This window comes from Orbicella franksi, chromosome 3 (assembly GCF_964199315.1).
Source record: "Orbicella franksi chromosome 3, jaOrbFran1.1, whole genome shotgun sequence".
Lineage (NCBI taxonomy): Eukaryota > Metazoa > Cnidaria > Anthozoa > Scleractinia > Merulinidae > Orbicella > Orbicella franksi.
This window is the reverse complement of record NC_138147.1, coordinates 11,127,460-11,140,991: the sequence shown is the minus strand read 5'-3', so window position 1 is coordinate 11,140,991 and position 13,532 is coordinate 11,127,460. Positions and strand designations below refer to the sequence as shown.

At 38.3% G+C, this 13,532-nt stretch overlaps 2 protein-coding genes across 3 annotated transcripts in view; both read right to left on the bottom strand.

Moving 5' to 3' along the window:
- LOC145481224 (uncharacterized) overlaps nt 1-3,275 on the bottom strand; it is a 29,110-nt gene extending 25,835 nt beyond the window's left edge. Inside the window, exons 1-4 of the mRNA XM_081459670.1 lie at nt 2,317-3,275; nt 1,304-1,372; nt 563-667; nt 30-125 (exon numbers count right to left, since the gene is read on the bottom strand). Coding sequence (XP_081315796.1) covers nt 30-125; nt 563-667; nt 1,304-1,372; nt 2,317-2,520 — 474 coding nt within the window. The 5' untranslated portion in view covers nt 2,521-3,275. The remainder of the gene's footprint in view (nt 1-29; nt 126-562; nt 668-1,303; nt 1,373-2,316) is intronic.
- Nucleotides 3,276-5,043: 1,768 nt separating this feature from the next.
- Nucleotides 5,044-13,532, bottom strand: part of LOC145481233 (uncharacterized) — a 31,996-nt gene continuing 23,507 nt past the window's right edge. For both annotated transcript variants that reach the window (XM_081459683.1, XM_081459682.1), the window contains exon 2: nt 5,044-8,486. In XM_081459683.1, the coding sequence (XP_081315809.1) occupies nt 7,454-8,486 (1,033 nt within the window). In that variant the 3' untranslated portion in view covers nt 5,044-7,453. The remainder of the gene's footprint in view (nt 8,487-13,532) is intronic.

Below are 13,532 nucleotides of genomic sequence, written 5' to 3'. Positions count from 1 at the left end.
CAACAATTGTATGATCGTGGACTACATACTTGCAATATTGTTTCAAAATTAAATGTTAGTCCATTCCACAGAGTGAATTCACCACTAGAGGCCCCCGTCACTAGCCGGCGTCCTTCTGGAGTCCACTGTCAGGAAAACAAACATGCATGTAAGTATAAATGAAAACTGATAACTAGGACAAAAATCTGTTTCAGATACCAAGTATAAAGCACAGCCATGTTCAGGTTTAGATTCTCTCCTATGGATGAGGGCAGTTCTGAAAAGAAATCTTGTCAGTGACTGATGTTTCAACAAACTAAACAGATGTAATCCTTCGACTAAGGTGAAAAGTGTTTGTTGGTCAATGTTGTTATACGTTGGCCTGCTTGAACTGACTGGTCAGTTTAGCTGTGATCATATTGGCTGTAAGATGCATGTTAAGTTTAGAATGAAAATTATATATGAAATACTTTCATTGGTCAATGATTATTTGATCACCAGATTTATTGTTTTTCATGCTTTTATAAAACAAATGAGTTAACAGCAACTCCTCACTCAAATAGACAAACAATATTTTACTCACTGCAACACAAAATATTGGACATCTCAGTTTATTAGTAGATGTTCTCACAAACTTTGTAGTAACAGCATTGATGGGATTGTCCAAGAGACATCCCGGTGGATAAACCTTCAGAGGAAACAAAAAACCGTAAATTTATACCAAAGAAACAAACATTTAAACATAACACCTAAGGGCTATCATTAAGGGCAGTAAACCGTAACACCTGTTACGGCTGAATATGCTTGATTTTCCCTAGATGCTACTGGTAATATTGCCTGTTGTTGATAGAATTCAACCACAAAGTAACAAGTTTGTTATGGGTGTGGAGAACAAGGCTACAGGTTACTCAAAACTTAATGACAACCCTGTATCTTACAAGATTAAATGCCCAGAATGAGCAATGGACTAGGCTGATCAATTCACACCCCCCCCCCCCCACCCCCACCTCCACATCACCCAAATATATGCCCAGAGGATTATACTTAGTTTTAGCAATAGACTGCACTACAAGAAAGATATAGCATTTTCACTAGCAGCCCCCTAACTTGTGTTCAGAGACTTTTATCATGCATGTTAACATAAATATGGATATGCAATAAAAATTTCTCAGATGCAACATCCACACCAAAACATTTTGGGAATGCTAAATTCCTTACAAAAATACCGCCCCCCCTCCCCCACTTCCAAAAAAAAAAAACAACTTTTAGACGTTTAGAAAAACGTAAGCCCAGGGTTTGTTATTTCATGTTAGTTTATATTTACATCTGAGGAAAAACTGTCATCAGGCTGCATTCCACTCCTCCTCGTTAAATCTTTAAACCATTTTCTATTCTGTAAAAGGAAAGCAAACAACTTAAGCAACTGTTTCTGGTAAAACCATCCCTACATGTAACTGCTCTGCAAAACAATAACTAACCAAACAAATCAATGCAAAGTCAGGTACACAGACGATAAGAAAAGAATACCGTTAACCATAGACATTGTTTTGATGGACCACTAGACACTTTGAACTGATATTTTTGTAGAAGTTATGACAAATCAATAAAGAGAACAACTATTTTAATCCCTGGATTTAGAAGTCTGATAAAATCTGTTGATATTAGAAGGTAACACTGCTAGTACTTCATCTTTAGCAGAACACTGTCCAGATCAGATTTAAAAACATAACTTATCAATCAAACATTTATAGAAATATCAGTGTGCACACTAGCTGCCTATTGTTCTGAATAAATGGATGTAAACTGGTCAATTATTTCCAAAAGGAACGGTCGACAAAAAATGTTCGATAGAATCAAATTAGAAATTCCCCTCCAAACACTCTCAACTTCATGGCGAATATGAGGGTAATCAAAACTCCACTGGCTAAATCAACTCCTTTCGTTGACCCTTTAGAGTCAATAATGTTTTCACCGCCAGGTACTGACTCGAAAAACAGCCTTGTAACTCCAAAATTTTATCTCTCCACGGAAATTAACATGCATAAGTAGTTAACATGGGCAAACCAAGTTGTGGAACGATAACTGGTTTCAATGTGAAGCCAATTAATATTGTCAGATCGATTAATCCGGGAATTACACTGTTTACCTCAGGAGGGCTTGTACGAATGACATTGAATGGACGTCAAGAAAAACCCTAAAACTTAACTTGAGATAGACAAGCTGAAACTATGTGTCCCTTCGGTAAAGAAAGTCCAAATCTGACAGAAAAAGTTATCACAGCCCTTGATCAGAGGCCTTTCTCGAATGTCAACACAACGGCAGTAAAAGCACTCGTACCTCGATTTGTTTAACAACAGAAGAGTTATAATCGACAGTTTTTCTCATAACAGCTTTTCTCATCCGTTTTCCATCAAAGGTGATGGGCTGTCGGAAACCCTTTTCATCTTGCGAATCGGTCGAAGTTGCTGGTTGAGCTGGGGTAGTAGTTGGCGGCTTTGGGACAAACTTTTGCAATTGTTGGTGGGGTTGCTGAAACATCATCGTGAAATCCCTTTACTTGGATAATTTTTCTTTTATATTAAGTAATTCTTTCAGCGCTATCTCTGCCCAGCTTTCAAATTCGGTAAGTAAAAAGTTGTAGTAGAAGAATGGAATGACGCCATGTTGTATCCTTCCCGCGGCATGTGCGATGTGATCACGTGATACTATATACTTCCGCTGACCATGTAAGTTGTTTTTGTTAGTCACGCTTGATCGAAGTCCGATAAACTAGAGCACAAAGATCACTAAGACAAAGCAAATAGAGAGGTGTCGAAGGCTTTGTCCGGGACTTTGGATCAAAACAAATACACAAAGAGGTTTTTACAATGCCTCCAATCTTCAAGATAATATTAATAATAATGGGTATTGCTCCGTTGCTGAGATTGATGTTAACCGTGGCAGTGGTCAGTTGTGGAACGGCCGTCGTTTTATGGTCCTTCATCGCGTGTGGATTTATGGAGAGGTCATCGGCGTGTCTTGTCGTGGCGTCTTCAAGTTTCAGTCTGTTGTCTCTAGCCTTCACAAGGAAAAGAACAGCTGCGAGACAAGTGAACAATGTGCAGTGGAGACTAATAAGGAACGCTGCTGTAAGACTTGTGGGAATGTTTAATTATTAGCACATTGGTGCGAACATTACCAGCTGCTAAACTTGGTCACGAGACATTGGGTATTTTGCGGCCGAAATATTCACCAAGAAAACGCAGTGTATTATGATGTTAAAGACTAGAAGATTCTTCGTTTCTCCCATACTCTGGTGTCAATATCATTTACGCCCGCTTCTAGTAAAATTGCGGAAATTACAGTGCTTGACTAGAGCTCAAGACAATTGAATCCAGACGTATAGATTGTAGTACTTTAAAATGAATTTTACGTCAATTTTTTAAGCTTCTATGCATCAATTAATTCTAGCAGTGGCACACCCCATGGACCAACCCATTGGCATTAGTATTTTGTAAAAGATTTAGCAAATTTCACAGGGTGGGGTCAAATGGGGGTGGGGGAGGGGGGGGGGCATGGGATGGGGGGTGTTGTCTTAACAATTACTGAGAGCTAACTGTGAACAGGCCAATCTGAATATCATTCAGGCTAACTGGAGAGCTCTTGAGGCTAACAAGAGTGTTACTCAGATTACCCACCCCTCACCCCTCGGCCCTGTTTTAAGCTTACCACCTCCCTGAGGGGTGACATAAATAATTTTTCTACACAAGATTTAGTAATCACTATGAGAAAAGGTTGTTACAGTTATTTTGTATGCTTGTTTTGTTTACAAGTGTGTCTGTCCATCTGTCATTCAAATGCATTAATGTTACTTTTGACAAAGCACCAATTATTGTATAAAAACTCTCCAGACAACACTAACCAGCAGTTGCTTTAGGTTTCATATTTTGTAATTCGCTTTAGGTTTGTTATTTTGTAATTCATTCATCAGTGTACATTTAATTTTTTAAAATATTAAAGCTTGTCATCAAGGTTCTTCAAAACAAAAATGTTTAAATGTACGATTTGAAGAATCAAAGATGCCTGATCTCACCTTCATTAAACAAAGCAAGAGATTTCTATGAAAAAGATCATTTCTTGGAGGTAGGGCATAAGACTAGCAACCTGAGCTCTTTATAAAATAGCACACTGCAGAAACCAAAATCAGTACAGTACATGTGGAAAAGGGTGGGCACAAGCCATCACTCAAAATGAAGCCACTGAGTTGAATTCAACTCCTGCCAACTGGGCACCCAAATGTCAATGAACTTGCTCCAGCTGAAGTCCTGAAGACAAGGAATGGCAGTTGGAATGCATGGACTCAATTTGAGGCAAGCAAACTCAACCAGCCGGCAAGTGAACTGAGGAGATGAAGAAGGATGGCCCAGGGCATGCTACAGGAGTTGGACATGTGGACTACTCAAGTGGGTGGCCCAAAGCATAAGCAAGGAACCTTGTGCAGGGTACTAGTGGGTGCCCGATGGTCCTCCAGGGCTGTAAAGGAATGATGATCATCATCATCATATCATCTCAGGTCATATTTTTAAAAATCAAATATCAAAATTAATAATACACATGAAAAAATTACTCGATTCTGATTGGCTAAGAGCAGTGCAGTTCAAGTGTAACACCAGTGCAAAAAGTGTAACACCATTGTAAAAAGTGTAACACTAGTGCAAATTACACATCGAAATTCTGGATTATGATTGACTAAAAGAAAATAGCAACTTTTCTAAGGAAATGATATCACGTAAAATGATGACGAAAATTTTGTGCTGAAACTTTGAAAAAGTTTTCTCAAATGAGAAAAAATGGCTTCAAGAAAGATCTTCTGGCACTTCCTCCACGCGAATTTTTTCATGTTTATATTATTAATAAGTAATCATACGGTTTTTCTCGTTCAATTTGGAGTTAATTTGCACTTGTGAGTTTTTCAAAAAGCTGAAATTGCACTCACCGAAGCGACTCGTTCAATTTCAGCTTTTTGAAAAACTCACAAGTGCAAATTAACTCCAAATTGAACGAGAAAAACCGTATGATTACCAATACTAATTCCATATGATTGATACTTGGTCGAAAGAACAGAGCAAAAACATGCATGGGGTACCTGACAAGTGCAGGACTAAATCTATGATGCCAAATGCTTTGGAGGTATCCCATAGGTAGGTTAATGTAGGTTAATGCCCTCCCCCCATGTCGCACACGACCAAAATTTCAGATGCCCCATCCCCAGGATTGAAATGTAGCAAATGCCTGACTTATGCCTGCGAGGGATGTTAATCTCCCTCTGTAATGTATTTTACGTAATTTACCTGTCATACCATTTTAAGGTCAAAGGCCATTCAGAGCTTATCTTCAGTACTGCGGAAATAGCTTTTGAACACGATTGTTGAACCATCCTTTAGAAGTGACTTAGAGAAGCTCAAATACATACCTGCAGATAAGCTTTTTGGAAACCAAACAATAAAGGCTTGAAGAAGAAAATGGTTTGCATCCAGCATTTAGATCACCTGTAACCATCATTTTTAGTCCTTCTATCATGACGTGAAAGAAAGTGTTAAAAGGGAAATGGCCCCGTCACCAGGGGTGTCAGTATTTCATCTAGCGTGGTCGCCTGGGCAGTACTGGGAACTGACGTTTCCAAAACCTCAGCGGAAGTCAAATTCAGAATGAATTATATGTCTTGATAATATCTTCTTAACTCGATATGGTAAAATGGTACTCAATAACAGGGCATTAGAAGTCAGTGTTACTAAAATCGTACTAAGTGCTTCAACTTACTTTTCAGTAAAAGCTTTGAAGCGAGTTCAATTATATGTCTTTTATCTTGTTCGGGTTTGACACGTGCGAGCACGTGCTGACTTGTAATCTTTTCCCGCCAAAGGTAAGTATATTGTGTTTTGTGAACTCCTTATCCCAGGACAAAATTAGCCGTCTTCATATATCGAGTCAGGCTTAATTCCAAACCATTGCTGCGTTGTCGAGGCGGGCAAAGACCGGGAAGAACTCATCGAAATTTTTCCTGATTTCGGAAGGTAAATGCTCGTGGGGTCCACTTACGTCTGTATGAAGTTTAATTATGAGGAAAAGTACGATTTACACAAACCTGACCACTCTTTTTACGTGGCGAGAACGATATCAATCTATTTTAATTTCTTCGGATTACTTCGAAATGTCCGTTGCCTTAACACTACGCGTTTCTAAGTGATAAACCGTCCATAAAATAGGGAGCAAATATAAGACAAAGGCAAACGAAGGGAGCAATACGGTGTTGGTACGCCGGGGACTCCGATCGCAGACAAAAAATGAGATTATTGAAATGCTCGAAGTCTATGAAAGAATTCTTAGTATTTGCAAAAGATTTTTCAGATTTAATTTTGTGGACTATATCGACTCATCGCTGGGAGTCAAACATTTCAAGTCCTCCTCAGACTGTTTCGTGTAAATTCCAACTACACCTTATGGGTCGTAAGTGTTGTGTCGCGAATTTTATATTATGCGATCAGCTTAGAGTTACAAAACTTCAGTCACATGCGAGTAAGTTTTGCTCTCTTAAAATTGATATTACATGTAAGAGGGCACTAGGATGAGCATGACTTCAAAAGTTCAAAACCCAAAAAGCATATTTTTATTGATGGCCAAGACGAAACCAGCTAAAATAATGGTTTAGTTTTGTTAGAAATTAACACATATCTACACTATACATATAAAGCAAATCATATGCAGCTACCTAGGAACCGTAAACGAAAATGCTGCTCGGCTGATACAAGTACTGTGTAAAAGGTTTGACCAGCCAATAGCTGTTATTGCAGTTGAGTCTGCGGTCAAATATTCTTTTGTTTGAAAAGGCATGCAAACGAGGCGAAAGGCCAATACAATGCAGAATTGACCCTTTCGCCTCGTTTGTGTGTCAAGCCACTGATAACTGCAATAACAGCTATCACTAGGCACGGCTGATACTATGTAGAAAACGTAACGCGACAACGACATGACACAGTCCAAACTAAAAGACAAGATGCCAGCGCGTTGTAGAACCCAAAACATTGAGCAACCGTTACGAAGGCCAATTGTTTACTTAATGCGCTGAGTACGTAATGACCAGATGAATTCAAATTCCAAACAACACGTGACTATGAACAATAGGGTCAAAAGGAAAAGAATTTGGAATATCGTGTCCATGTTGCGATAAGGAAATTGTAACCTTTTCCAGGTGTTCAGTTAGTTGGGGCGCAGTATGGAGAAGGACATGACTAAAAGCCCCAATGCACCAATCTGGAGACATTCCTATGTTAACACTACATACACTTACAAATAAAAAAAGCCATCGATTTACAATATGAACAAATAACATGACTGCTTCGAAACTGAAATAAAATCCATCCCTAAAATGATTTATGCATAATCCATGTGATGATGAGTTTTATAAATATTGTTTTGGATCAATTTCGGCCTCTTTTCATGATTTTTTCGGCAAGGATAATACGTGTTTCAGTTCTTTACCGGCTCTTAAGTATGCAGATGGCTTTTCTTTGAAGTTTAGTTCAGTTTCCATACCCATTGTATTTCTACATGGCCTCGTCACAGGTTTTATTGCTGGAATGTTATACCCAATGCTAACTAAATCGGTTAGCCACGCCTCTGTTAAAACGGCGTCGTTGACTTCCCAGAAGCCTTGCTCAACCATCGCTATACTTAAATCCAGGACTCTGCTAAAGAAATCTGGTTTGTTAGATTTCCAGTTGATCAAAAACTCAACTAATCGCCCAGCATCGTGGTAGAGCATTTTCTCGTCAATGAAATCTGCAAGATAGTTGTGTGCGTTTCGAAATTGAACGGCGTTTGGCGGGAAAAATGACAGGTGTGATCCAACATCCCACAGTAACCGCTGAGCCCAGTAACCACGCCAGATATCGCAGACTCTAAACGCTACTGTAATTGGCAGCAACATGCCCCACAATCCCTTGTTCATAAAAAGTGTGTTTTGGGAATTGAATGGAGCCATGGTTTTTGGGGGAAGAAGTACAGGTGAGGCATCAGTGTCAAACTCAACTTTCAAATCCACATCTTTGTCTTTTCTTGTTAACCGAAAGATGGCGTCTACATCCGGGTCACCATTCACTACGCCCTGCTGTATAGATGTGTCCGCCCCTAGGCATTGGACAAACTTGCGTGATGGGGGATCAGCAATGTGATCTAACGGATATCCTCTAGGCCAAATCGTACTCTGTCCAAAATGTTCGTATGGATTTACAACAACAGAATCTGTTCTGTAGACGAAGAATTCGCCAGTTTCCTCCTGGTAAAAAGTTATTTTTCCACTTGTCGGAGAGTTATCGTCGTCTGTTTCATAGATGATTTTGGCGCCATGTTGAATAGCATAGAGGTAGCCAAGGTTCTTTCGAGCGTAACTTTTGTAAGGGAGTAAGTCATGGATGCGGTATCCCAAGGATTTCTGTTTCTCAACACTCAGGAAAACACAATTGGGATGACTGTGAAAGTAAAAGATATGCAAGATTTAATACAAAATCTGTTAAATATCTGGACCTAACATTCTTTTAAGTACGCATATGTGTACGTGTGTATACTGTTTACATGTACTGACAGCGCACTGTACAAAGAAAGGGCCATGAAAAACTTCTGTATTCTACGAAAAATTGAGTCAAATTAAAAAAGAGTACTGTTTAATCGTGTTTTACGGAGGGCACTGACTGACCTGACTCGATGTCGCCGTTCTAAATGTTAGGGGAAGAATAAGTGCACATCACATGGAAATTGTTTCTTATCCGAATCAGACCTTGTTAGCTGGTGTTAACGAACAAGTTTCGCACAGACTTTAAGCAGCAGGCTTCCAGGAACAAGCTAGGAACACTGACTGACTTCAATCAGCTAGCTAGTAAGGAGTGTTACAACTGCATTGTAGTGACTGTTTCATCACTGTCTTAGCAATACTGATACAACCAAGCGTCAATTTATTTATACATCAATTAAAATTTAAAAACTGATTGGAAATGCCAGAAAAGGAAAGCGAGCTATGTGAGATTTATGGAGTAGTTTATTTGCTGGGAGACCGAGAAATATAGAAATCTCAGATGTGGACCATATTTTTTACTAGTGCAATTTTTTTTTTAGACTAACACAATTTAATACAACTTCGCAAATTAACTTTTTGCGCAAGAGTGCAGTCATAACTTGCTACCTTTCCAGCTATATTGTTGAAGCAACTTTTGAGGAGAATAAGTTGTTACTCCAACACACTCGTCAAGTTTGGTTGCTTTTTATTTCAGTCTCTGTTCTCTAGTTCACAACAGTTCAATTGATTACAACAACTACTACTGCGAACAATTCACTTAGCACGTTCTTTTTAAAGGGACAACCACATGATCCATCAAATCACTGTCAAACTGTCAAACTGTCAACTCATTAATTTGAGGCTAACGTTATAGCATGCGCAGTTCCCATTAAGTACTATTGCGATTGCGCGCAAAGCTATACACAGTGACAAAAAGATATTCTACTGAGATTTTAACCAAGTATTCCTATGTGGTTGACCAGAATAAAGTAACGTTATTAACGTAAAAGTTGCAATCTTTGTTCCTATTGATTAAAACTTAAGGATCATACTAAGTAAAAGTAAAAGTTGTTGTTAAAAATTTCTTACAGCAGAAGTGTTACAAGAAAAAAAATGCACAATTCCAACTTCGTGGGTTGACCTTTCTTAAATTCTGGCTCCGCCTAGTTCCATATCATTAACTGTACGTGTTCTCATATATACCTCGTACTAACCCAGTTCGAGGTCCGTACTGTAAGTTACGGACCGGGTTTTTCCCCCTTCGATTTATGACCCATGCGCGAAGCGCGTGGGTCATAAATCGAAGGGGGAAAATCGAGGATCCGTAACTTACAGTACGGACCGAGAAGACGAGGTTAGTAAGACATTTATTATATCTCTACTGTGTGCCTGACGGGATCGGAAACGATTTCTAATCATGCGGACTCGGAAAGGCTTCAAATTTCTGACGCACCTCGAAAGCAAAACGAGTCAGTTTGAAACTGTTTTTAAGTCGTTAGCACGCTTTATTACATAATTTAGGGTATAAGAAAGTTTTAAACTTTCACTTGCTATAAAAGTTAAGAACACTTATCGATAAATCACGAAACAGTTTGGCAACAAAACCAACTTTAAATTTCGCAGGAAGAGAGACAGAGAACCTTCTAGAATTTCTAAACGGAAATTCGTTAGTTTGTTCAATCATAGAAAGAAGAGAAAACAATTAAAACGTCTTTTAAAACAAAAGGTTCCAAGGTCTTCAGAACTGCATTACTTCTGCAAAAAAAGTGAGGTTACATTTTGGATTGCCAGATATTCTGGTGAAAGCTGTTTTGGTCAGTACTATTTAAAGAAAAATGCTCAAAAAATTAACTCCAACAAAAAAGGTTTCAGAAATAAAAGTATATTCATAAGAAAACAATGTGTACTTCCATTTCTTTCTGGTGGTATGAATTCTACAAACAACCAGTCAAATCAGATTGATGCTGCAGCGAGCTCCTATGATCGTCTGGTTGATAGACTATTACAGAAGGGTTTACAGCCAGTTGATGTTGGAGGCTGTGGTGATTGCTTTTTCCGATCAGTCTCCCATCAGTATTATGGTTCTCCTGAGTTTCACATTGAAATAAGGCAAGCAGGTGTAAAATATCTTGAACAGCATCCTGAGTTGTTTGTAGAAAGTGTATCTGAAAATTCATGGAAAGTGTATTTGCAAAGAATGCGCACTCCTGGGACATGGTGTGATCATATAATTATTCAGGCTGTAGCCAATCAACTTCATTCTGTCATTCATATAATTGAATCACGGCTTTCATGCCCAGAAGGATCAACAATTACTCCATCTGGTGGCCAGGAAATAACAAAAGTATTGTTTGTTGGGTACATAGAGGATTTACATTACGTTTCTACAGAGCCACACTATACAAACAAAGATGCTCTTAAATATCTCAAATTCAAATTATCTGAAACAGATGCTCACCGCAAAGAGAGGCTAGCAGCATACCGATCCAGGTATCAATTTACACATAAAAGAAAGGAAAATAAAGAAACTCATGGAAAAAAGAAAGTATGTGTTAGAGAATCCCTTCCTAATGCAATAGTCTCAAAAGAAGAATATTTATCAAACTGCTGCACAGAAAATCTTGCTCCTCTACATGAACAGCCATGGGCAAAGGAGAACATAGCAAATTTTAATAAATCAAACAATTATACTATTTACCAATGTAAATCTTGTTTTGAAGCATGGCCTTTAAAATCCACTCCAAAATCTATAACTAACTACCAGTGTGCGAGATGTTCTAGAGAAAAGGATCTTCCAAAGAAATTTTCCACTGAAAACCTAACGGTGCCTTCAGCTGTACCAGATGAACTAAGAGGTTTAACTCAAGTGGAAGAAATGCTAATTGCTCGTGCTTTTCCCATTATGCATGTTTATATCAAACCAGGAGGACAAAGAGGTTCCTCAGGGCATTGTATAAATATACCACAGGACGTTAGAGAACTGGCACATTCTCTCCCAAGATATCCAAAAGATTTACCTGTTATTGTTGTCCGGAAAAAAGGGATAGGAAATAATTTTTAAAATCTTGTTGTAAGAAGACAAGTAGTATCAGATGCGATACATTGGCTTTTGAGAAATAATCCTCTTTATTCGGATATTGAAATAAATTATCAAGCACTTGTATCTTTACCAGAGAATGAAGTCCCCCAACAGCTTCTTTCCCTACAAACAGAAGAGAAAGTTATCGATGATACCCTTAACTGCAGTCTAGATTGTGGCCCTGTTTATGAAGAAGACGACATCGTTTATAATCCAAATGTCGATACTTCAAGCTTTCTTCCAGTAAATAATAGCCAACAACAAGAAGAACATTTAATAAATCAGCAAGTTTTCCAAGGTCATATTGACTGGCCAAGTTCAAGTGACAATCCTTTAAATGAGTTTACCACTCCATTTTTGGCTACACTGGCATTTCCTACATTATTTCCAGATAGTCAAGGGGATCCAACAAACCCATCCCTGTTAAAAAATGTCACTCTCAAGGAAAAGGTTAAACACCTTATTAAATTTGCAGAGAAAAAAGATAATATATGGCACTATCGTTTTGCAAATCATCCAAGATTTTCTTACTGGGCTTTAAATATGATTCAGCGTAAACAAATTCTTCAACAAACTGGAATATTTTTTAAGCAAAATCCTGGAGAAAAACATTTAACATTGCAAGAGTTAAGAGATATGATTAGGAATAATCAAAGTAACCTTTTAATGTCAAAGTTGTCACGGTACATCATCAATATAACTGGTTCAGATGCTTATTGGTTCAAGGCAAAAGAAGATTTAAAAGCAATCATACAACATGTGGGTCCTCCAACTTTGTTTTTCACATTTTCCTCAGCAGATATGCACTGGCCAGAATTACATGCCCTTTTTCAAAGTTCGTGTAATACAGAAAGCACTGACAGTTCTTCTGATGTACGACGTCAGAATGTCATTGATAACCCTCACATAGTTGATTGGTTCTATACTGAAAGATTAAAGAGCTTCATTAAACACTGGTTATATAACTCACTTGATGCCAAATGGCATTGGTATAGATTCGAATATCAGTCTAGAGGTAGTATTCATTGTCACGGTGTTGCAAAATTAAACAATGATCCAGGTTTGTGCAAATTGAGCGACACTGCACTTAAAGGATACTTGGCAGATGTTTCTGAAGATGAAAGTACACCTGATAGTGCAACTGTTATTAATGGGAAAATAGCTAGTGAAAAAATCTGTCAGTATTATAATTGGATTCTCTCTACCTGTAACCCAGATCCTCCAGATGAAGGCAATTGGATAAAACCGGTTATTCATCCTTGTCAAAAATACTACCATAATATCGAAGAATCTGAATCTGACAGTGACTATATTGATCTATTAAACATGGTTCAAAGGCACACTCGATGTAGTACCAGCTATTGTTTAAGGAAAAAAGGAAATGAAACAGAACCCAAATGTAGGTTTAATTTTCCATTTGAACATTGTGAGAAAACCTCATTGCAATTTGAAGAAATTCATTCCAAGGATAACACACCTAAATATAAAATGCAAGTTACAACCAAAAGGAACGACTCTAGACTAAACAATCACCAATGACTTCAGCTTCAAGGCTGGCGTGCAAACTGTGATATTCAGCTTGTTGTTGATTATCAGGCCTGTGTAGAGTATCTGGCAAAGTATGCAGCGAAGAGTGAAACACGGTCTCACATGCTTAAGAACACATTCAGTGCTATTGTTCAGAACTCTCAGTCAAATGCTGATGCCACAACAATGATCAAGAAAACTGTCATGAAAACACTAGGTCAGAGAGATTTTTCTGCACAGGAAACAATGCACCATTTACTTTCCCTTCAATTTTGTTAGCTCATCCTTCATTGTTCTTCCTGTGAACTTAAATGGTTCCCGTAGACTTAACCTGTCTGATCCACCTGATGAAGTAGTAAC